The sequence below is a fragment of the Pogona vitticeps genome, chromosome 6 (genome assembly GCF_051106095.1).
Source record: "Pogona vitticeps strain Pit_001003342236 chromosome 6, PviZW2.1, whole genome shotgun sequence".
In the NCBI taxonomy this organism is placed as follows: Eukaryota; Metazoa; Chordata; class Lepidosauria; order Squamata; family Agamidae; genus Pogona; species Pogona vitticeps.
Window position 1 is genome coordinate 110536272 of NC_135788.1, and position 23612 is coordinate 110559883.

General features: G+C 45.5%; 1 protein-coding gene across 3 annotated transcripts; it reads right to left on the reverse strand.

Annotated features, from left to right (window-relative positions):
- Window positions 1–1203: 1203 nt before the first annotated feature.
- Window positions 1204–23585, reverse strand: CORO1A (coronin 1A). 3 transcript variants are annotated; one of them, XM_072976793.2, is made up of 12 exons: window positions 23529–23585; window positions 22272–22308; window positions 14815–15017; window positions 10836–10958; window positions 10166–10295; window positions 9874–10058; window positions 7162–7281; window positions 6183–6287; window positions 5136–5281; window positions 3708–3765; window positions 2652–2858; window positions 1204–2190 (listed from the first exon to the last, which is right to left on the reverse strand). In XM_072976793.2, exons 1-12 carry the CDS (start codon window positions 23568–23570, stop codon window positions 2086–2088), a joined length of 1461 nt encoding a protein of 486 aa, XP_072832894.2. In that variant the 5' UTR covers window positions 23571–23585; the 3' UTR covers window positions 1204–2085. The 3 variants fall into 3 exon arrangements, with proteins under 3 accessions (XP_072832894.2, XP_020654558.2, XP_078233209.1); XM_020798899.3 differs by lacking the exons at window positions 22272–22308; window positions 23529–23585 and adding an exon at window positions 16284–16402; XM_078377083.1 differs by lacking the exons at window positions 22272–22308; window positions 23529–23585 and adding an exon at window positions 16102–16326.
- Window positions 23586–23612: the final 27 nt, after the last annotated feature.

A 23612-nucleotide genomic window follows, 5' to 3' on the forward strand; every position in this document is an offset into this window, starting at 1 on the left:
GAGAACCAATAAATGAAATTGCTTGTTTGGGCTCTAATGAAAAATACTAGCTGTATATCAAGAATAGTGAAATGGAAATCCTGCATTTGGTAGCACAGAGTTGCATGGAAATTGCTACTACATAATATAATAACTGAATTTTAAAGCCATTAAATTGGGATTAGATGAGTTTATGGAAGATGAAGCAAACCATCTGGTACTCTGATGACAGTGTATCTCCTGTATTATCAGAAGCAGTATGCCACTGAATACTACAGTGGTGCCTCGCTTAACAATGATAATCCGTTCCAGGAAAATCACAGTTAAGCGAAAACATCATAAAGCGAAATTAAAAACCCAATTGAAATGCATTGAAACCCATTCAATGCGTTCCAGTGGGGTAAAAACTCACCGTCCAGCGAAGATCCTCCATACGGCGGCCATTTTCACTGCCTGTATAGCGAGGAATCTGTCCCTAAGCACAGTGGGGAGCCATTTTAAGCACCTGGCGGCCATTTTGAAACCCCGACGATCAGCTGTTTTTGATCATCGTAAAGCGAAAATCGGTTCCTGAAGTAGGGAACCGATCATCACTAAGCGAAATTCCCCGATTTAGACCATCGTTTTGCAATCACAAAAAGATTGTCATAAAGCGGATTCGTCATAATGCGGGGCAATCGTTAAGCGAGGCACCACTGTAGTTGCTGAGGAAGAAGGGCACAACCTAGCGAAGTGTCTTTTTTCTTTCTTGGACTGCAAATCCCAAAATGTCCCAGCCAACATGACCGTTTTTAAGGAAAGTAACTCTTCCAAGTGCTGAATGTGGGCAGGAGGAAAAGACGTTGCACCCAAATCCTACTTGGGGGCTTCTGTCTGGTTAGCTGCCTTAGGAGCAAAATGCAACCTAGGGAGGCTTTTGAACTGATCACGTGTGACTACCATTTTGTGATGGAAGACCACGCTACCGGATTTGGGTTTACTGACCTTGGTTGGTATCTATGCACCAGCTAATTCAATTTTGGACAGCAGGGAAACATCTGAATCTTTTTAGGCTTGTCTGATTCTAGCCTGCCCTGCATGGAAGTCTTGAGTTGGTTAATAGAGGGGTGAACAAATAAAATGGTCATTCAGTCAATGGGAGAAGGACTGCCACACAATGTAAGAAATGTGGATGGACTGATTTGGGATTAAGATTTCCATGAACATGCACATGATCAAGACGTCTAAAGAAACAAACGGTCTTTATTACAAAAGCACACAAGCTTTGAAGCACACTTATTAAGAGGTGTTTCCCCCTCTTTTCTCATACAAGTGTGACCGCCTATTTTAAAATGGGCCATCTGCAGTTTTTAAAAAATACTTGTTTTGAGGGTCCTGTGAAAAATACGAGGTAACTGACCAATGCATCTTGGCTTAACAACTGGTTTTAATTGAGCAGTTATTTAAACATTAAAACAAGAGGCAACTCCCAGCCCCAGAGCTTGAGAAAATTTATTTTTTGGACTATCAATCTGCCAGCCAACACGGCCTGTAATTATGAGAATTGTCCACAGATGTCTTAAGGACTTGATCCCCCAAATTTCACACTGAAACATAACAGTCTTTAAGGTGCCCCACATTTTTATTTTCATTCTTGTCTCCTATAGTCCAAAAAAAATAAATTTTCCAAGCTCTGCTCCCACATTCAAAATCAGAGCAAAGAAGCTTGTCTTACAGCACTTTCTAAAGAAGTCCTGAGGGGGAAACAGGAAGTAATAGAGGAGAATGCATGTATATAATTCCCCCCCCCCCCGCGTGAGATGACTGCTTGCAGATTGTTGATGGAAACACTTCTTGTCTTTTTGTGACCTCGCAAGGGCTTTGCCTGTGCATTTAACATCACCCAAGCAGAACCAAGACCTTAGGTGCAAGCTAGCTAGCCAAAAGAGAAAGACCCGTCCAGAACTGGCAAGCTTGAGTTTTTGCCCTGAGTTTGAGATGGGTGGAGCAGAATAATGCCCTGAGGATCCACCCGCAGGAAGTTGAGAGGTTTTTAAAAGGCCAATGAAACAAAGTTCAATACAACTGATGGTAAACAGAATTGGTTTTGAAGAGGAGGTAGGGTGGCTATTTCTTCACAATCTTCTCCAGCTCTGAGATGCGTCGTTCCTGTTCTGAGACTGTGGCCTGCAGCCGTTTCAGGTCCTCTGAGAGCTGCTCTAAAGCTGGACCCTACAAAAGATCATAGGTGAAGGTTCCCCTTGACATTAAGTCCAATCGTGTCCTACTCTAGGGTTCATCCCCGTTTCCAAGCCGTAGAGCCAGCGTTTGTCTATAGACAGTTTCCATGGTCACGTGGCCAGCACGACTAGACACGGAACACCGTTACTTTCCCACCAAGGTGGTACCTTTTATCTACTTGCATTTTTACATGCTCTCGAACTGCTAGGTTGGCTAGGTTGACAAGCGACGGGAGCTCATTCCGTCGCGTGGATTCGATCTTACGACTGTTGGTCTTCCCTCCACCCAGCTCTGTCTTTTCTTTCCATTCTGTATCTCCAATTCATTGGTTCTCCTTTGCTGACAACCTATGAGCCTGACTGGTTTTCCTGAACCAGCCTCTCCCTTATACGCATTGGAATAGAATGCCCATAATTCCCAACCAGAAGGGCCATGGAATCTCCCCTCCTTACCCCAGTTGGTGTTCCTTCATGGCTTCTTTTCGGACCTTGAAGGAGAGTCTGGTTGACCTTGAACTCTCGGGTCTTCTGGGGAGTGTAACCATCCTTGAGGGAGATAAGGATGGGGCTGGCATTCTTCCCTGCCAGCCACTCCTCGGATGTCAGCGCAGCATCTGGGCCAGCCGTGTCTGGGTACAGATCTTCTTGGAAAAGGTCAGACTGCAGAAGGCATATATAGAGTGATTCGAGGCATCAAGGGAAAGAGATCCCTCCTATAGGTTGAGCATAGCCAAAGAGATCCTCGTTTGTCTCAACATTAGGGTGAGGAAACACAATGTCCTTCACCTTGTTGGTGAAGACTATTCAGTATTTCCTGCCACACTTTATTCTGCTGTCTCTTTTGCAAGCATGATCTTTGTGCGAAATTTAAGTGAAACTGGGAAGAATGTTCCTCAGATTCAAAGAAATTAAACAATTTTTAATTCTGGCTGGCTTGTTACTCTTTTTCGTTGCAATCAGCTAATGTTTATATGTATATACGTATGTACACTGTGCACCATAATTCTTCAGGGAAAAGGACCACATAACGGAAGCAAAATAAAACCTGGTTTGTCTCACAGAGTTTTTGGGAAGGTGGTTTCAAAATACCCATCAAGGTGTCTCATAGTGTTGAGACAGTAAAACATCCAAAACTTAGCAGATTTTCTTCAGATCCCTATTTTAGCAGAAAGAGGCTTGCATTCTGCTCTCTGTAAAGGATTTCCTGCAAAGCCTCTTGAAAACTGAAAAGGCAATTTAAGAAAACAGGTAAATCTGAGATTAAATTTGAGGAAGAAATCTATGTTCTTCCATCAGACACATAAAGGCCTGATCAGAGGAGCAGCCTCTCGTACAGAGTGAGACAAGGTCTTCAAGGTAAATCTAAGTCATGGATCATTTGCACTGGCCAGCACCGCCAGCGGTAGGGATGGGCAAGAAATTAAAACAAAAAATAATTTGCAAGCTCTGCCCCCCCACCTCTACCCCACTCTGATCCAAGACAACAACAAAACAGGAGGTTTTCTATACCTTCCGAGGCACCGTCATGGCAATGGGTTCACATTTCCTCTCGTGGAGCTTGTAAAACCTGGGCAAGACAAGAAACAGGATGAAGAATGACAAGCCTTTAAAGAAGTGAAGAAATAAAGGGTCCTCAAACCAAAGACCCCCAGATATTTCCCTTCCCTGAATAGGGAGCAAGTAGTGTAGTGCTTAGAGCAGTCTTCCTCAAGCCATGACAAACTACAATGGCCATCATGGAGTTGTTGCGCAATGCATCTGGAAGGCCCAGTTTGGAAGGCTGGGCCAGAGCATCCGATGAGGATCAGCAAAGGCTGGGATGATGACCATGAAGCTCACCAGGTTATGTTGCATCAGTTAGGAAGACAGGAAGTTGCCTTATATTGAGTCAAGCAATTGGTCCTTCTAGCTCAGGATTGTGAATCCTCACTAGCTCTGGGGGGTTTCAGGCAAGATTCTTTCCTGACCCAGCTTGGAATTCTCTGGTCTTCCTTGGCAGTCTCCCATCCAAGTACTAACCAAGCATAAACTTGCTTAGCTTCTGGAATCAATCAAGACCAGTGTGCTCAGAGTGGTTTGGAGCTATTGCTATCTTGACCTAACACATCAAATGCATTGTTTGGTGTAATAGGAGAGAGAATCCAGCCAATGGCCAGTGGGTGAAATTCAAAATCTAAACTCTTGACTTGTGTTTGCAACCTGCATTTCAGAACTTGTTTTTAAGAAACAGACTGGCGTGGACATCTCCCATGACTTTTAGAATCACAGAATAATTGAGTTGGAAGGGGCATGTAAGGCTGTTGAGTCCAATCCCCTGCTAAGGGCAGGAACCTGGAACTTTCCAATAGAGGGTTTGCCCCATGGTGTAGTGGTTAAACTGCAATACTGCAGCCAAGCCTCTGCTCATGAGCTGAGTTTGATCCTGATGGATTCAAGTAACCGGCGGCTCAAGGTACCCATCTCACTTGGGGGCAAAGTGTTAGTTGCTTAATTATGTTGTAAATTGCCCAGAGAGTGCTTTGGCACTATGAAGGTGGAACAGAAGTGGAAACAACTTTCATGTCCACCACCAGCCTGCACAATATATTGGTGCACAGCCTAAAGAAGAGTAGTACAGGCTGCAAACTGGAAAGGGCGGGTTAGTGGTCTCATAAAGATATAAGTTGCCCTTGCTTTTGGGTCTGAGGAAATGGATTTTGATTCACGGAAGCTGACACTGAAATAAATCTGCTAGTCTCAAGATATCACAATGTTTTGTCCTTTGCCCTATTCCTGGGTGGGTGGAGGTCCCTTTAATTTTGTCAGCACTATGAGACAGGCAGCTGCCTCTTCAGAGAGGTCTGCGTCACAGGGCAGAATGGGGAAGGATGGGGCTCAGTTACCCTCTTCTGAGCTCCTTAGAAGAAGGACAGCAGAAAAATATGCCTCACCACACACCTGGCAATCTCGCACTTGCTGACATCCAGGCCTCGCTTCGGCATCCAGCCTCCTCCTCGCTGGGACTCCTTGGAGCTGAACATGGACAGGTAGTGCACAAAGGGCGCCTCGCCCGTCAGCTCAAAATAGCGGATGCTGCTGTCGCCCTGCAATTGCAAAAAAATGTCTCACATACGAACCCCTTTCTTGTCTCTAACAGACTGAGATGCTCTCAAAACTGCTGCCATATTCAGGCATTATCTATGAGATTGCTATCAGTTTAGTGCTGACATAACTCAGTTGGTAGGAATGCCTGGCTACCGAGTCAAAGGCCAGGAGTTCAAATCCTCCGCTGTGCCTCCTAGGAAAGGCGCCAGCCAAAATCACAGTGGGGGGCACGAGGCCCGGTGGAGTTCCATGCCCTGCCAGTTGTGCAGGCTAGCAAACCGCCCAGTCCTGGACAGCCACCAGAAGGAGGGCCTGAAAAGTCACTTCTAAGTGCTTCATACCTAGAAAACTTAGAGCTGATTGGATGGCACATCATCACTATCACTATTCATTATCAGCATACCAAGAAAAGGGCAGCTGGCCTTTCCTTTGTCTGCCCTTGCTTTTCGCATGTGTGAGAGTGACATGGCTGAGGAGGAGAAATTGCAGTAAACTTTGTAATACATCAGATCTAAAAATGGCCAAGAACCCAGGCGTTCCGGAGCGGTCACCTGCATGGAGAGCCTGCACATGAGTAGGACTGTCTCTTCTCCAGCCGTGCTGTTCTCCAGGTGGAGAAAGCAGTGATGGAGTGGGACACGGCTAGCTGCCCCTCTCCACATTGTTACCTACTCATGATTCAGTTGGGTGACAAGAGGGCTAAGTTCACTGGAGGGCGTGAGTGTCTCCTTTCACACCTCAGTTTATTTCTCCTTCTACTGAAATGCCAGTTCCAAACTCCCTTGCTGTCTTGCCTCTCCTACATATCATTGCAGCCTCCTCAGTTCACCACTGCCGGTAGCACACATTTCCTACAGGTATCCACGAGGCACCTGCTATTCCCATCCTTTCAGAACTTACCTTGCCAGTCAGGTAAATCACATTGGTGTCTGGATCGTAGTAAGGCAGGAGGACTCCGCTGCTTGTGTCTAGCTCCTGCAGGGTCAGTGCTTCCCCTGGATTCCTCTAGAGCAGGAGACGACAAACGAATAACATTGAAGGGACCGTTGGATTACAACTTCCAGATTCCTCATCCATCTTAGGCATGATGCCTGGGGACGTTTTGGTAATATCGTTCAAGATAAACAGGGTAGATCATGACCTGGGGTAGACCTCCAAGAAATCAAAACCTTGAGTTTTGAAGGAGACTCTCTGATTAGGTAAGCTGAATTACACTCTCAGCTTCCCCTCTCTTCCTCCATCTATAATGTACAATGGCTTGTTTATGAATTACTGAAATTATGAAAAACAAGTGTTTTGGACACCTAACACTGCTGTATAGCTAAACAATATAGCATTATTTAAAATCTTGTTTCAGTGAGTGGCCTAGACCACTGGTTCTTAACCTTGGGCTACTCAGGTGTTTTTGGACTGCAACTCCCAGAAGCCTTCACCACCAGCTGTGCTGGCTGGGGTTTCTGGGAGTTGCAGTTCAAAAACATCTGAGTAACAAAGGTTAAGAACCACTGGCCTAGACTACTCATTGGGTAGCATGACCGGTGACTTCTGGAGCGATGACTGTAGACAACGTATACTCTTAAAAGGCTTGTTATTTTATTATACCTGCTAATGATCATTTTATTATACCTGCTAATGATCATGGTCATTGTAATGTAAAAGACAAATACAGTACTGAAGAGCAGCACAGGAGGGATGAGGTAAGCTGTTACTCTGCTGTTACTGTTACTAACGGGCCAATGTTCCAGCTGTTTGGTACTAAAAGAGGACCTCCTTCAAAGGGTATGCATGGTCCTCCTTCAGCACTACAGGAGGGTCTCCCCTCATCCCAATAAAAGGGTGTTGGGTTCTGTAAAAAGAAGACATCCTTGTTTATCCTCACCGGATCCCACAGCGCCACCTGCCGCTCACTCATGCGGCTGAAGCCTGTTGTGAACAGCTTTCCATCGTTCACGGTAACAGCCCGGACAGGACGTGAGCCTTCATGCGGGCGGGCCAGTTCCTGTTGGAAAGACCAAAAACACAGGAGAGAACATCAGCGATGCCCTGAACACCAACAATGTGGAATGGCCCTAAGTCTCTTTCACAATATAGCTTTATCTTGCTCATTCTCTTAGTCAAAATGTAGCAGACTCAGGGTTATGCAACTGAACTGTTTGGCAAAGACAACAGGATGAGCAAAAGGAAGTCACTCTCTGGGCTTCATCCACTGGAGAGAGGTTGCGAAGTCCACTAGCAGAAGCGGTTTTGAAAGCATGAAGCAAGACTAGGCAATGGCTAAGAGCCTGTTGCTTAGCCCAGCAAAGTCATGTTAGACTAGACCCATTGAATCAGTGGGGATTTGGGGAGTCCACGCCTCCATAGGTTCCACTGATTCAAATAAGCGTTGCTCTAGTTGTGACTTACCATAGTGTTATGCATTATAAATCAACACAACATAAGTTGCATTGATTCATAACAGACTTATTCTAATTGCAACTTATGGAGGCACGGACTCATCAAATTCCCACTGATTCAAAGGGGCTGTTCTCATATGACTTACTGCGCTAAGCAATAAGACTTTGGTGAATATGTATATTGATGGCTGTTATGGGGCCTGCAACAAAATGTTGCAGCATGGACAACTTCTGTTCAGGAACACAGATAATATATAACCCGTGCTTGCCAACCTTGGATTACCTGAGTGTTCTTGGAATTCCCAGAAATCCTGACCAGCACAGTTGGTAGAGAATTGCAGTCCAAGAATAATACCTGGGCAACCCAAGGTTGAGAACCACTGATCTATACTATCCTTCCTCCTTCGCACTTTTCACACGTACCCTGATAGTATCCCACTGAGCATGCTCAATCTTCACTGGGTTGCCTAGGGGGGGAAATTACTACCGCATTTTCCCTCCCTAATGATATTTATACTTCTGCGAATTCTGGGATTCCCTCAAAGGCTTCTGACATCTCTCTGGTGCAGCTTTGGCTACATAAGAATTAGTCATCCAGGAACTGAGATCAGCGTTTGTGTATGCCTGGGGATTAGCAATGCAGGTGCTCCTGGGCACCAATGTGCTCCTGACATCCGCCAGGGCATCCAGTCCCAATTAGTTTTATTTTTAAAAAAAACCAGACAAGTATCAACAAAGTCTTCAATGGCATCTTAAAGACTAGGAAGTTTTATTTGGTATAAGCTTTCCAGGACTGGAGCCCTCCTTCTTCAGATGCAAGTGGGCTGCAGCACTCCATGAAAGCTAATGTCAAATAAAACTTCTTAATTCTTTAAGCTGCCATGAGGTACTGGCTGGATAGTGTGACAGACCTGGGTTTGAATCTCTGCTTGGCCATGAAAAATCATTGGAGGACTGGTGGCACTTGTAAACCTCTCTTTAAACATCTCTCATACCTTGAAAACTCTACTAGGGTCACTATAATTCGGATGCAACTTGACAACACATAAAAAGTGAGCAAAGATTCTCGCAGTTTTTGCTGTGAAAGACTAGCGCGGCTACACCTAGCGCTGTTGCCACCACTACCTGCCACTAGCTTCTTTTTCCATAAACGTCTCAACAATCTTAAGAGGTGAAATGGCAGGTGGTTGGAAGCCCGTGCTTCAATTTGGGACACACCAGGCTGCTCAGAAGTGAAGTTACATCAGAAAAAGGGGTCTTATCACCACTGCCTGATAAGCAAAAGATCGTAGTAGCACTGGAGAAAACCAGCAGGAGGATAGGAAGGAAGTTGGCAGAAACAGGCAGAGCCATTTGGCCTTGCTGCCTGGCAGAGTTAGAAGCAAAAAATGTAACTTTTCCGTGGTGTGCATGTGCTGTACAGGTATCTGTGCTTCTGTATATATATATTTTTCTGTACGTGTGTATATGTGGTCAACAAATGTGCTTCTAGCCGCAAAGCAGCCATTCTGTGACTCTGTCCACTACATTTCTTTAACATTCCAAATATGCCCACCAGACCTCAAAAGTAGGAGATTCCTACATTACATGATAGTTAGGAATGAAGCCTCCATATTCAGATACAAGGTACCCATGGATATAGTCCTCAAGCAACAGGAGATGCATAGCTTCATCCTGTATCTTTCTGTTGGCGCTCGCTGGCCAACATGGATAGATAATGTCCATGTCCAGAACAGTCAGCACTAACAAAATGAGGCAAGATAAAGCCACATATCTCCTGCTGCTTGGGGACTACATCTCTTCATTCATGGGAGGCTTGTATCCAAATATGGAAGCTTTATTCCTAACTATCATTTTGTTGTGTCACAACTCCGGGAAGCAGTGGAAGATAGGAGGGCCTGGCGTGCTCTGGTTCATGGGGTCACGAAGAGTCGGACATGACTAAACGACTAAAGTACTGCTATCATTTTGTTGCACTCATGATTCCCATCAGTGTTAGCTAGGAGGGTCACTGGTTGGGGTGATGGGCTTTTTCTCCTAGCAACAACTGGAAGGCCACATGTTCCCCACCCCTTGGCAGGGGTTCATTTGGGGACCCCTTTGGTCCATCTCGATAAGTCAACTAATTGTTTAATTGAAGACTGGTCTAAATTTACTCCATTTTGGCACTTGTTCCCTTGCTTACAGTTTGTACATACGTTGGCAATGGTTCCTCCAGCCCTAGGGTCAAATAATCGGACACGTTTGTCCCGACAAGCTGTGCAGAGCAGAGACCCATCCTGGTTCCAGGTGGCACTGTAGATGGCATCTGGGTGCAGGTCATCTAATGAGAGGGGTGCCTGCCCAATCCCCACGTCCCAAACTTTGACCACATTGTCACAGCCTGCAAGGGAAGAGGAGAAGAACTGAAGATAAAGCCAAGAATGGCAGGTGTATCTGCCAGACTGTCATTGCTGCCTCCTGCCAGAGGCCATGCCTGCTACTTGTTACCTGCACTCAGCAAGAGGTTCTGCGCTGTGGGATGCCAGGAAACAATCCCCACCCGCTTGGAATGGCCTTCGAGGGTCACCAGGGGTTCATTCAAGGGTCGTGTAAGGCCAACTTCAGGAATTGCCCAGACCTGACAGTAAAACAGCCACAAAAGACAAAATGAAGGATGCCAGAAGTCAACAAGGAAGAGGAAAATTCTAACGCTCAATGCGGCACAGCAGAGATAGAAAAAGTTACTTTTTCTGGACAGTAACTACCCAAATACACAAGTGAACATGGTCAACGGCTGCACTGATTGGAGTTTTCTAGGAGTCACAGTCCAGAACAGTAGATTTTCTCATTTCTAAGCCAGGGGAAGGAGCCAGTGGTACACACACAGGAGCTGAGGCTACTGGGATTGGAGTGGACTTTGGTTTGTAGGAGACCAGGCAAACTGCTCAAAGTCATTGGTTCCCAAATTGGGTCCCCAGATGTTCTTCGGCTAAAACTCCCAGAAGTCTTGACTACTAGCTGTGCTGGCCAGGATTTCTGGGAACTGCAGCCAAAGAACATCTGGGGATCCAAAAGGTTGGGAACCACTGCTCCAAATGACTCCTCGTTCTGGGAGAAGCAGCCTTCAGCCAAGCTCCTGCCTCCCCTTTTACTCTCTCTGATCTGCCTGGCTACTCACCATAACACTGCAGTCCTCGGATCCGCTGGCAATCACATGGTCATTGTGGGGGCACCATTCCACATCCAGGACAGGGGCTGTGTGCCCCGAGACCACAGGGTGGGCTTTATCCAGACGCCCAGTCTGCAAAAGTGGAAGGGGGGGGGAGGATTGTGATACCTTATCATTCACTGCCCCAGAGAGTCATGTTTTTATGTTACAGAGATATTAATGATTTTATGTGACTCAGAACTCTGCAAGAGAGCCCGTTTCTTGATTTCCAGTGAACGTAACCCACCTCTCTGCATAACCTTTTTTTTTCTTGAAAGGACAGCACTGGCAACACTCCCTCAGTCAAGACCCTCAAAGATGCTTCCATGTGAAGTAACTTAGCTGGGAGGGGGAAGGGGGGCTCTTACTGGACCTGGCCCAGAAGGATGGGAGAGTCCAGAAAGAGCCTGGGGGAAGACTGGTACAATTTGGAAGGTCAGAATCATCCACCCCACTGTTACTTCCCCCCTCAAAAAACACCCAAGCATCTAGCTCTGCAAAGAAGGCATCAAATCTCTCTCAGGTATGAATCGTCATCACTTCTTCTCTTGGGCAGGTGCCTGTTGTCTTGAAAGTAACAACAAGCAAAAACTGTTTCCCATGATTTTCAGTGCTGCCACGTGACACTGTATCATTTTAAAAGCACAAGCAGACCAGAGATGGCCCCCTGGCTCCCCTGCAACCCAAAGCTGAAAATATTCCTTTCTTGGACACCAGTTCCCAGCATCCGCCAGCCAGCTCAGCCAGCAGGATATTCAGGGAGCCATGGTTCAAAAAAAAAAAAAAAGGCGTCAAGCTCCATGGCAACTCATCCTGAAAATATCCTCCGTTTCCCTCTTCACCATAAGCAACATTTCTCAAATGTTTGTAATGAAATCAACATCCTCTCCCACATCTAAACCTAAGAAGTGTGGGTGGTGGAGGGCCATTGTGATTGGTAGGTACTGTAGATGGCACCACATCAGGGGGCAAAACTGGGCATGACAGACAGACAGACACACACACACACACACGCACACGCACACGCACACACGCACACACACACACACACAGAGGGAAACAAGCAGGAGGGAAACATAAGCTGAGCCCTGGCCCTCCAGCGTCCAGGGAGGAGGGGGGGGGAAAGAAACTGGTAATATTCAATAAATCCAAAGATGAAAGGGAAAAGTCTAAGAATGTATACAAATATAGATTTATTACAGTTTGTGCAGGTTTAAAACTGTAATAAATTGTTGTTGTTGTTATTACTGTGTGCCATTAACTCAGTTCTGAGTTACATGACCCTTTTTCAGGGTATTCTCGGGGGAGAAAATATTCAGATGTGGTCTACCATTCCCCTCGTCTGGAGGCCTCCTGGGACTGTGAAGCTGGCCCAAGGCCACCCAGGCTGCCTCTTCTGGGATGCACCGGGGGGGGGGGGGGCGGACTGAACTCCCAGCCTCTGGCTCTGCCGCCGGATACCTAACTCACCGAGCCAGCCTCAAATTAAATACAAATAAATTCTTCAGATTTTACACAATTGTTATGATAATACAAACCTCTTACAGGGCTACAGCGTTTCTTAAGCTTCACCTCCCTTAGAACCTGAATCTATCTTAAGTGGGCCCAGCCTTTTTTGGGAGGGGGGCAGCATCTCAGCAGGTGTCCGGCCATACTAACCTCTAATGACGGTTCTACCTTTTTTTCTTTTCATAAAATGTCTAGGTCTCAATTATAGCAACAATTGCATGTCATCCAGCTGATTCCAATTTAACTCTTCTCTGGGTACTCTCGGTATAAAGGAGTCAGAAGTGCTTTTCCCATCCCCTTCTTCTGCGGGAGTCCTGGGACTCTGCAGCTTGCCCAAGGCCATATAGGCTGGTCCTTGTCCCAGGTGGGAGCCAACTACTCCAATTCAATGAGCGAACCAGAGCCTGATTTTCTAGAAGCGTAGCATAAATCAGTCCCCATAAATCAGTCCTAGGTATCAGTCACTAGGCCCCATTTGAACCATCAAGGGCTAGCAGGCACCTGGATTTTCATAGCCCTTCCTCTGTGAGTAATTTCTACAAAGCTCAGCCCCTTGCCCGCCCCTTCCGCCATCCACCTAAGATCTCCACTTTCCTTGCCTCGTTCACTGTTTTCTACACACACAGGCACCTGCCACCCCTTCCCACCTCTCCTACCAGCCCCAAATACCCGCAACACTCTGATTTCAGCCTAAAATAATCATAGGATTGCCAGTTTTTCAACCAGCCTCTGCACCTGTGCCCATAACAATAGGTTGATTTGGAGACACAATTACCCATCAGATGCTATTTTTATCTCTTCAAGTTAATACATCACTCCTTAACAAGCAGAACCACATACACAGCAGATCACATTTACTCCATATTGTGAAAACCTGTGCCTGCCAACATCAAGCTGCTATGAAAGGCGCATTGAGTAGCCCTAGCCGGCTTTGTTTCATCAGTTGCTAAAAATGTAGTTATTGAAGGTGTAGCCATCAGGCTTTTATAAATTTGTGCTACCTTTTTAGCACCCCGTGGTGCTGACTTTGTAACCTGCAACTGGGAGACACTGAGATTTGAGAAGACATGATAAGATGTCAGAATACGTCTAGCTACTTATCCTTGGGCTGGTGCCACATGCCCTAACGAACCCCAATGTTGTCCATGCCAGCACCGAAACTCATCTCCCTCCCTTCTACTGTGACCACGAATTTCTTTCTGTTGTTTCCAAAGGGACACTTATCCCATCAGACCAATGGAGGGACTGGGACCACAAGCATCAATGAGTACCCAGTGAGAAAATAAAGACAATGGATCAACACCCACCATGTGCCGAACTGGAAAGAAGAGCTTAGAGCGTTTTCCCCAGCATCAGACAAACTCATGTAGTATCCCCCCTTTCCCGTCCCCTCCCCTCGCATTTGTTGTGCTTGCTCTTTAAGAGTAAGAATCCGCGCCTCCTTCTTCTATCACGCTGGAGTCATGAGACATTTCCTAGGGGCAAGCATAAGATCTTCACCAAGAAAACTGGGGGGAAGTGGGGCCAGCCTAGACCATGGTTGCTAAACCAAGTAGTAGATAAAGAAAGGCCTAAACTCCCTTTCAGTGGCTCAAATCCTGAGCAAGCAGCTCAAACAAGCTCTATTTGGGGAGTTATAACTGTACTGGAGGTTAAGTCACACCAAGGCTCAATAGACAGAAGAGACTCAAATGCCACAACCGAGTATGTAGCAAACAGTGACGACAAAAGCATTGTAAAAAGTGGGAGAGGAACACCAAACACCCTTGATGGATACCACTGGGCAACCTAGATAGGATCAGAGCCTGGAACGTTGCTGTGCTGTAGTGGCAGAATGCTAGCTGGGGGATTCTGGGAGTTTTTGTCAAAAAAAGAGTAGTTTCTTAGCTCTGAATAGACTGCAAAAAGGGGAAAGGATGGAAATCACATCTTTCTGTGATTTCCATTTTCTGGATGCATGAGGGACCCAGGCAGAGCCAAAAGCTAAGATACCCAGGTTTTTTAGGAGAGCAGCTATGGGGGGATTAAATTCAGGTGTGTGTGTGGAAGTGGGGCAGACCTATGGAAAAAAAAAGACAAGAGCTTCAATGATTACCAACCACTCCTTGCTTCCTTTCCCCACTGCGTGCCCCAAACCCACTTCCTCTTTTCTCAGGGCCTCATTTCCGCAGCAGGTTCAAACTTCAAGCCATTTAAGGCAAGAAAAAAAAGGCCTGCCCCAAAACAGATCTGTCGTTTTGGCAGTTTCACAAGTTTGTGGTGCCCTCCTCCCTGCGATCGTCAACGAGCTCCCCGGAAACACACAGGAGGTTGGATTTCAGCTTTTAGATGGAGGTGGGTGGCCCAAGGTGAATTGAACTGAGGCAGGAAATAAGGGTTAAGGTAAAAGAGAGATGATTGGGGAAGAAATAGGAAGCACTGGGGGCGGGGAGGCAGGTACCTTAGCCAACGGCAAAACCAAGAACGCTCCTCCACCACTAGCTTCCACAACGATGGCCAGGAATTTGGGGTTCACAGAGCAAAAATTTCCATCCCAGGTCATCTGGGAAACTCGGATGTCGTCATAACACTGGTCGGCCTTGACGGGCTGTCCATAGACATGGCGGAATTTGCTGGACCTCACAACTTTACGGCTCATGGTTCCTGCAAAAAGAGTTCAACGCAGAGCTTAACACAGTATGATCCCCGTTGACAGCGTCCAACGGCAATGCCTCCTGTATCTCAATATCAGCTCTTAAAAGTATGGGGGCTGGCTCTCTGCCGAAATTTGTTCCCTGGAGTTTGATACAGCCTCTGACTCTCAACCCGGCATCGCTTCCCCAGGCAGTTAAACAGCAGATCTAGGAGATCTCATTTTAGCCAGAGCTTGGAAAAGATTAGTTTTCTAGATTATGATGTACAGCACCCTTCCAATTAGCAGGGGCCAGTGGCCATGATGACTGAGAGAGTTGCAGTCCAAAAAAACACAACTGTTCCAAGCTCTGTTTTTCAGCCATGTCTTCTGTTGGCTGAAGACTGAAACAAGCACGGCCGAAAATGCAGCCCAAGCCGCTGCCTTCTCCTGCATGAGCTTCCTAATATTAAGGAGCTGCCCTGAAAGCACCCAGACCAAGAAATTAATCCAAAGCCATTGACAAAAATTAGGAGTGGCAGAAAGTTTTGTAAGCATGGAGCAGGCAACCCATCCTAGAGATAGCTGCATGTTTCAGATGAATGGGACCCAGCCTGACTCTATACCGGATTGAGTCCGAAAGAGACTCCAGTGGGACTCCAGTAAGCACGCTTCATCCTTCAGGCTGTCAAAACAGTTGAGATGCCACAAGCCACCCAGTCAAGCCATATATTAGACCAAATATGCAAAATAAATGTATACATTCAATTCTTCCCTCTCCTAAATTGCTCCAAGAAGTCTGTTCCCTTTTATCTTTGCAAGAACCCTGCAGGGTAGATCAAGACGAGGGATTAATAGCTTGCCCAAAGCCACCCTGTTTCCTTTATAGTTGAAGGGGCTCCAACCCAACCTGTACCTCCTCTAATACCCTCCTATCACCTTTCATCTAACAAGAACCGATCACCTTTCCCAATCAAATTGGTTCCCTGGTATCGGAGTGTATATCATCTGCAAAAGAGTAGAACCTGCTCTCCCTCCAATCAGTGATTGAGCTGCAGGAGAAAAGACTCCGGGTTCCCAGGCTTTAAAATGGGCGCAACACCCTCCACAACCTACCTCATCGAGAGGATTCGTAGGATTCTGAATGTGCTTTGCACATTCAAAAATGCTGGGGACATGGTCAGATAATGTGAAGAGTCACCCACTGCTCTGTAATCAAAAGCCCCCTCCTCCTGGTGCTGCCCGCCCAGTCCCGAAGCCCATCTCCCCATAAGCCCCCAAACGCAAGGAGCAATTACCTGCAGCCTCTAGAGTGGATGTGCCACACAATGAATTGGAAGCGATGAAGCCGCTCAGAGCTTTTTAACAGAGCCATCGCCCTGGAACTGTCAGCACTGGGAGGGTTGTTCTCTTAAAGGGCCAGCGTGTAGGGAGCTGACAGGCTCTGCTTAGCATGTCATTTCTCATTTTTCCCTAGCATCTGTCTTCAGATATTCTGCCCTGCTCTCCATTTCTCTCATTTCTTCACCATCCATTTCCCACACACGCTCTCTCTCTTTCTTATCATTAAGAAAACTTCCGAATTATAAAGCTCGTGGGCAACATCTATGCTAAAGAAAGGCACACTGGACAGTTTGGAAGCAATCAGTTGTGAAGTAAAAACATAATCGGTGTGGTATAATGATGAGAGTGCTGGATCGGGACTTGGACAGATCCAGGTTCTTCTGCCGTCTGAGCCATAAAAGTCAGTGGGTCACCTGGGGGGCAAGTCCCTCACAGGCTTCTTGGGATGATCCAATGAAGAGCAGGGACGCCATGTTATGAAAAGGTGCCGTACAGAAAGAAGTGTTTGAAAGATGGATGCTGCCAATTGGTTTCCCACTTTCCTTGGAAAGAAGGCCTTATGAACAGGAGGGCTTGCTTCTAAATAAATTGCTTGTATCCTTTGGGTGCATGGGTGTGTGTACGAGAGAAGGAGAGAGACAGAAAAAAATGTTTTGCAGCTGCTTTGAGGACAAACAGAGAGAGAGAGAGAGAGAGAGAGGTTTCTGGCCGAAGCTTGCAGAAACTTGGACTGCAGCCTTCCCGAGGCGAATGCCCAAGTTGGGTGTCCTAACTTGGAGAAAGACCTACTGTATTTGCTTACATGGGCACTCAGCTTTTATTCATTAATGATATCAGTTAGACTACAGATGGACACACTTCAAGCTTGCAGGTTTGACCTTGATGTTCATCAACACCCAGGTCCACTCAAGCCCAGTATCAAATCTCTACATTCCTCTGAGTTGCTTTATAAGCGGCAGATAACAACTGCAATTAAGTTGGGTTTTATTATTAATTTTGCTGTGATTTGTAATACTGTATTTTATGGCCTGTGTATCGATCACGTAAAAAATAATGTGGTCTATGTTCATGTGATTGATGTGCTCTGTTTAGTAATATGTGTTTTAATGATTTACTTTCAGCCCCTGAAGAAGGCCCTGGAAAAAATACTGTGCCAAAATGTGTTGGGCTTTTTTCCAAAAGAGAAAAGAAATGAAGTTATAGGACGTTTATTGGCATTCTGAGAATTTTCCTGTTTGGTTCATATCAGGGATATTCGCAAGTATTTAGGTCTGAATCCTAAGTCCAAGTCTTTGGGTCCAAGTTCCAAACCTAGAGCCCGAGGCTCGAGTCATTTGCCCCATAACACTCCCAGGGGGCGCATGCACACAGACAGCAGGCCTGGAAAGGAAGCCAGATGGGCACCTATGCATGCACAGAGGCAACAATTGGACTTCTCTTCCCAAAGCTGGCCCCTGCCTCTGCGCATGCACTCACTGGCCTATCAGCTGGGTAGCGGGTGCATGGGTGGAGGGGACAGCTTGCTCCCAGAAGGATGGCAGGGGAGGCAGAAGCAGGTAGGGGAGCCCATCCCTAAGAGGGACTTGAAAATGTGACTTGGAAAGTTGAGTTCAAGCCCAAGTCTTCCCAAAAATTACTCAAGTTGCCAGTGCAACTTCTGATGGACTCAACAGCAAGTCATGATTTATGAGTTTCCATCCCTGGTTTATATGCTCCTATCACCGCAGCCATTAGTAGCAGCACAAGAAATCATATAAAACCAAAAGTCTATATTAAAGTGCCACAATTTCAGCAACGATTAGAAGTGGAACCTGAGAAAACACTGCAGGAGGAGAACCATCCTTAAACCACAGTGAAATACAACGGTAAAGATATGAAAGTTGATGTTTATAAAATTAAGAAAGTGATGCTGGTCCAGGAGGGAAAAGAAGTCTAAACGCCACCTCTGGGCAATATCTTTGTCAGGACTAATCAAATCTAAGTGTGTAAGCTTCAGAGTTTTCCAGAATTCTTCATCAGACTAGATGGGACAAAAACAGGAGGGGATAGAGAAGAAAGAGGAGTTGGTCAATGAGAAGTTATTGCCGTGAGGTCTGGAGTCTAGAGACCACAAGCTGACCAAAACCTTTGTTTTAAGAAATGGAGACTGGCCAATGCTTCTTTATCCCAGAATGCATCACTTGGTGGTGTGTGATATCTACACATCTACCCATGATTCTTTATGCATGAAATGTCCATTGTGAGAGGCAGTTAAACCATCAAACCTATGGAAGCAACGGCTTGCTAATTTTATAGGAAGAATGTGATATTAATTATTGGAAACATTGCTGTGGAAAGATTAGTACCCTGAATTTGAGTTTTGAAACGAACAAGTAACCCATGAATTTTGATTAAGCTAAGGAGGCTTGGGCTTAGCACCTGTACTGTGACATATCTGAGCTGAGATGGACCCATCAAAAACCTGTCTGCCATCTTCTGCAGGAACGGATGATTCTAGTTCACTTCCAAGGCCAGGCCCACATACTTATTGTACAAGCCAACCAAGGGGCTACTTCAGCCAAACTACTTTGGTCCAGAAAAAAAGCTGGCAAAAGATACTCACTGTTATTCAAACCACCTGGACTTCTAATGAGGAGCATGTTCTTAGGTTCAAGGTGTAAACCTAATATTTTAGGGGGGAGAAAAACTCACACAGAACAGAATGCATAACCAACTATCCCAAAAACACAGATAACATAAATAGAGATGGAATATTCATATTTGTATATGAATATCCTGGACTCAGGTAGCCAGGAAGCCCAGTCCCACCTCCGTGAACTGATCTGTCCGCTTACAGGTCACCACATGGCACTCACGGCCAGTTTCCTGTTCATCGTGCCAATTTCAGACACTGTATATCTCAGCTGGTGCTTCTTTGCCTCCCTACACTGCTGGCCACTCTAGCCACAGGTGGGATGATGAATCTCCCCACTCAGCTGCTGAGTGGCCAGAAGTATAGGGAAGCAGAGACGTGCCAACTGGGCTACGTCCGAGATTAACACGATGAGCAGAACACTGGCCACACATGCTGTGCAGCAACCATAAGTGGACGGGTCAGTTTGTGGAGGTAGGACTGGGCTTCCTGGCCACCTGGGTTCAGGATATTTATATTTGTGTACTGTGAGACCGGGGGCGAGAAGAAGGAGTCTCTCACTGGAGTGCCATCCTTTCTACAGACCACTGAGAGGGAAAGCCGGACCTCACCCACTCCAGCTCCCCACAGAAGAGAACAACAGGGCACTGACACTCGAGATTTTGAGAGGGAGTTGCATGGATTAACGGTAGCCATTCAAACAGAGGAGTTGGCTGGAATAGGAAGAGCAAAAAGGGTGGAGATTTAGGCGGGAACAGTGGAAATAAAAAGGGGAGAAAGCCCGTTGCTGCCAGGTTGGGAATGGGTGTGGCTACAAGACCCATGGACTAGAGAATGGGAGTGGCTGTGGGTTCTCAAGGAAGAGGCTGACTAACAGCACTGGAGAGAGATTTCCCCCCAGACCACCCAACTGAGGTGAGGCGGAGGCCTGAGAGTGGCAGACGAGATTGAGGGAGGAAAAAAGAGAAGCTGGAAAGAGAGAAAAGGGAAAGATTGGCATGGAGGGTAGAGGAGATGAAGAGGAGAGGCTTTCAGGAGGACCCTGGGTGACCTTTTCCCCAACAAGAGACGCTGGGTGGATCAACACCCCCCCAGAGGACGAAGCCGTTCCCCTATTGGAAAGAGAGGTTGGAGAGGTTGTGAAAGACGACGTGATGACTGGGTGGCCAGGACTGTGGAAAGTTAATGTGTGTTAACACAGAGTACTGTACAGCTTTAATGCTCACTTACAATTCTGTTGTACTGTAATATATTTATCATTAGCAATATTTTGAAAAAGTATTTATATAACCAGCACTGTGAAGATACTACTTCTTATTAGCACTCTCCCACATCCATGAACAATGTGTATATGCATGTGTGGCCCAAATATTGCACACTATGTATCCGAGGAATTAGATTTCAGTTTATTAAAGTCTTAAACATGCTATTAGACTTTGGAAATCAATGCTAAGATTTTAAGATCTTGAAAAAAATCGACTTAAGATTTAGGTTCAAAGAATAGTACAAAATGTGTGCCCCCTAGTGGCTTCTAGTCATCATGGCTGAATATTCATGAGTTTTAAAATGCCATGTTAAAAGGGCTAGTTTAAAGCTAGGCAGAAAAGGGTGGGCTAAAATCCATTTCAGGTTAGCATGATTAAAAAATCCCTTCCAGAGATGCTTTGGGTTTTCTCAGGTCCATATACTCTGAGTGCCACCAATCCAAATCAGCAGGAGATTTCCCTGATGATTTGATAGAACTGTGTAAGACCCATGACACGTTACAACATCAAACAAGAATCCTCTGTGTCCTGCAGATTTGACGCAGCAGAAATCAAATGCTGACTCCTACTTTTGTTGTTTAGTCGTTGTCGTGTCCAACTCCCCATGGACCAGAGCACGCCAGGCCCTCCTGTCTTCCACTGCCTCCCGGAGTTGGGTCAGATTCATTCTGGTAGCTTCAATAACACTGTCCAACCATCTCATCCTCTGTCGTCTCCTTCTCCTCTTGTCCTCACGCTTTCCCAACATCAGGGTCTTTTCCAGGGAGTCTTCTCTTTGCATGAGAGGGCCAAAGTATTGAAGCCTCAGCTTCAGGATCTGTCCTTCCAGTGAGCAGTCAGGGTTGATTTCCTTCAAAATGGATAGGTTTGATCTCCTTGCAGTCCAAGGGACTCTCAAGAGTCTCCTCCAGCACCAGAATTGAAAAACATCAATTCTTAGGTGGTCTTAGGTGGTCAGTCCTCCTACTACTGGAAGTCAAAACACCACTAATAACAAATCACCTGAACAAGTGGGAGCGATACATAGACAGACAGCAAATCATTTTAGATATATCTTCCTCCACCCTTTGCATTTACTTCTTTAAGTAACTACTTGATGATATGCAAATTGACACAGGTTTTACTTCCTCCTCCTTCTTGTTCTTTGCTACAGAAAGGAAGAACTTGAGGTCTCCTCCATGATGGTTATCACTAGTATATTTCCATGCATAAAAGCAAGTATTTGGAGCTTCTATGACCCAGCTTCATCCTTCATCCTGCACTACCTCTGTATGTTTTTCCAGAAGAAATAAATACAAGGCCAAAATCTTGTTTTGCAAGAGGAATCTTATAATTTGCTATGCTGGACATGTGAGCAGAAGCATGAGTGGGCAAAGGGGGCCTCCCCCGCCTCATCAGTTTGCCACAGCAACTTATGAGGTTTCTTTTGTTTGTGTGTGTAAATCTCAACAGGATTTTGATCAAAGTTCTTTTCCAGAATGAATACTTCTGTTTAACAGATAGCGGCCCATAGTAACATAACAAGGCAACTGCATTACACTGGTATAATTCATACAAGTATTTCCGGAAGTTTGCTTTTCCCAAAGATTTCCGAGACACTTAAGTGCTAGAAAAATAAAATTAAGTCCAAAATATTGACTTCCTACTTAAAAAACAGTTCATTTTTATCATGTTTGTACTGAAAAATCTTGAAAATGACAGCTAGGGGGGAAAAACTTGACCGACTACTGCAAATTTCATATCTCAATACCAGTTTCCTCAGGCTCCCAATTAGGCCCACAGATAATTAGCTTTAAGTGGCATTTGATAATATATATTTACTGGAGTCTTCTGTTAGCTGGTACAAGCTGAATGAGTATCTGGGGGGGGGGTGGCGTAAAGACCAGTTTCAAAGAAACAGGGCAGGGAGCTGGACAAAAGACAGATGAGAATGGAACACCAAGGGTTTTTAACCTAGGTGAAATCAGATATGCTTGGTAGCACAAAATACACTACCACAGATCGACTCTCCCTATAACAGATTCCTCATCACTTGAAAGTAGTACCTTCTGTGACTACCACATTCACAGCTTCCCCGGAGTCCTGTAAGTATAAAACAAAGTTCAGAACATTATTTTTTTCAGTATGAACTGGTGGTAATGTTACTGATTGTTCCGAGGCAATCACGCAACTTTTATCCTTCCTCTGTTCGCCCTGTCCCCAAACCAAATTGCTTCATCCCAACATCCTGTTATGCTAAAGGGAAATAGTCTCTGGTCTCCTCTACCGGCCTATCTTGATATTGCACCTTGGGCCGTCCATCAAGAGGCCTCCCACTTAGGGTGACCCCAGTGGGCTTTGAGGTGCAGAAGTTCCTAGAATGTTTTGTCTTTGCCACTCTGCAGTGAATTTCCAGTCGGGTGGGGGTCTAAACCTGAATCTCCTGAATCCTAGCACCACACCCTACCCATTGACGACCCCACACTGGTTCTGTGTTTGCTTACAAATATACTAATATACAAATATACTAAACAAAACTCCCTGGCCACTTCGGATTGATAACGTAATAGCTTAAAATGTGAATGAGTCTTGTCAAAATGTCTTAGAATGTCCTTTAGAAGCAGCTGCTAAAAAGAACTAGAAAATATTATTTGCACAAAAATAACACCACTATCTATTAATCTTCTGAAACGGTCCCATCTTCTTTGCCAGAAAGTACCGCTTCCCCGGCGGTAACAGTTCCTTTTAACCATGTTCCCTATAACTAGTAGTTACTTTTAAACTCTGGTGGGGACAGGAAATTTAATTTTTGTCCGTGAGAACTCCAGTGAGCCTCTCTTTTCTAAAGGAGCTTCCCTTTTCTAGCTGTACTTTCAACAAGTAGATCAGGGATACAAACCTAAACTGTCCTTTAGAGGCAGACCCCACTGAAAGGCAGGAGGACTTAAATTCCATATAGACATGCTGAAGACAGTTAAGTATTTTATTTCCTCTCTTAAGGAAATAAATTGCTAAATTGATCCCCAGCTTTAGCACTTTACAGTATATTAGTTCTGCAGTCCCTGGTACTTAGTCTTTTGCCCATTACTTTCTATAGACTCTAAATATTTCTGTTGGGATCTAAACTAAACTAAATATTTCTGTTAGGATCTATGACTAAAAGGCATCTTATAAAGGGAGGCACGGAGAACCTCGTTTCGATGCACAATAAACACAACGATCATATACCCAACAGGTGCAGATTTCTGTATCTACAATCATTATGTACACCTTTTAAAAACTGTACTAATTTTTTTAATCGGAAAAGCGAGACTCGAACCTACAACTCCACGCAGAGCGCCCCCTGAAATGAGAGCCTCGCGCATGAAACCATTCGCTTGGCGTGCAGCCGAGGATTGGAGGCGCGC

Bases quoted from the DNA above. Each gene is read 5' to 3' on its own strand.
- CORO1A (XM_072976793.2), bottom strand. From the start codon at position 23,570: ATGCGCGAGGCTCTCATTTCAGGGGGCGCTCTGCGTGGAGTT. The intron at 10,059-10,165 runs GTAACAAGTAGC...CTTCCCTTGCAG, and splicing joins GAACCTCTTGCTGAGTGCAG to GCTGTGACAATGTGGTCAAA. The intron at 3,766-5,135 runs GTGTGTGGTGAG...TGTCTTGCCCAG, and splicing joins AGCAAGTGCGAGATTGCCAG to GTTTTACAAGCTCCACGAGA.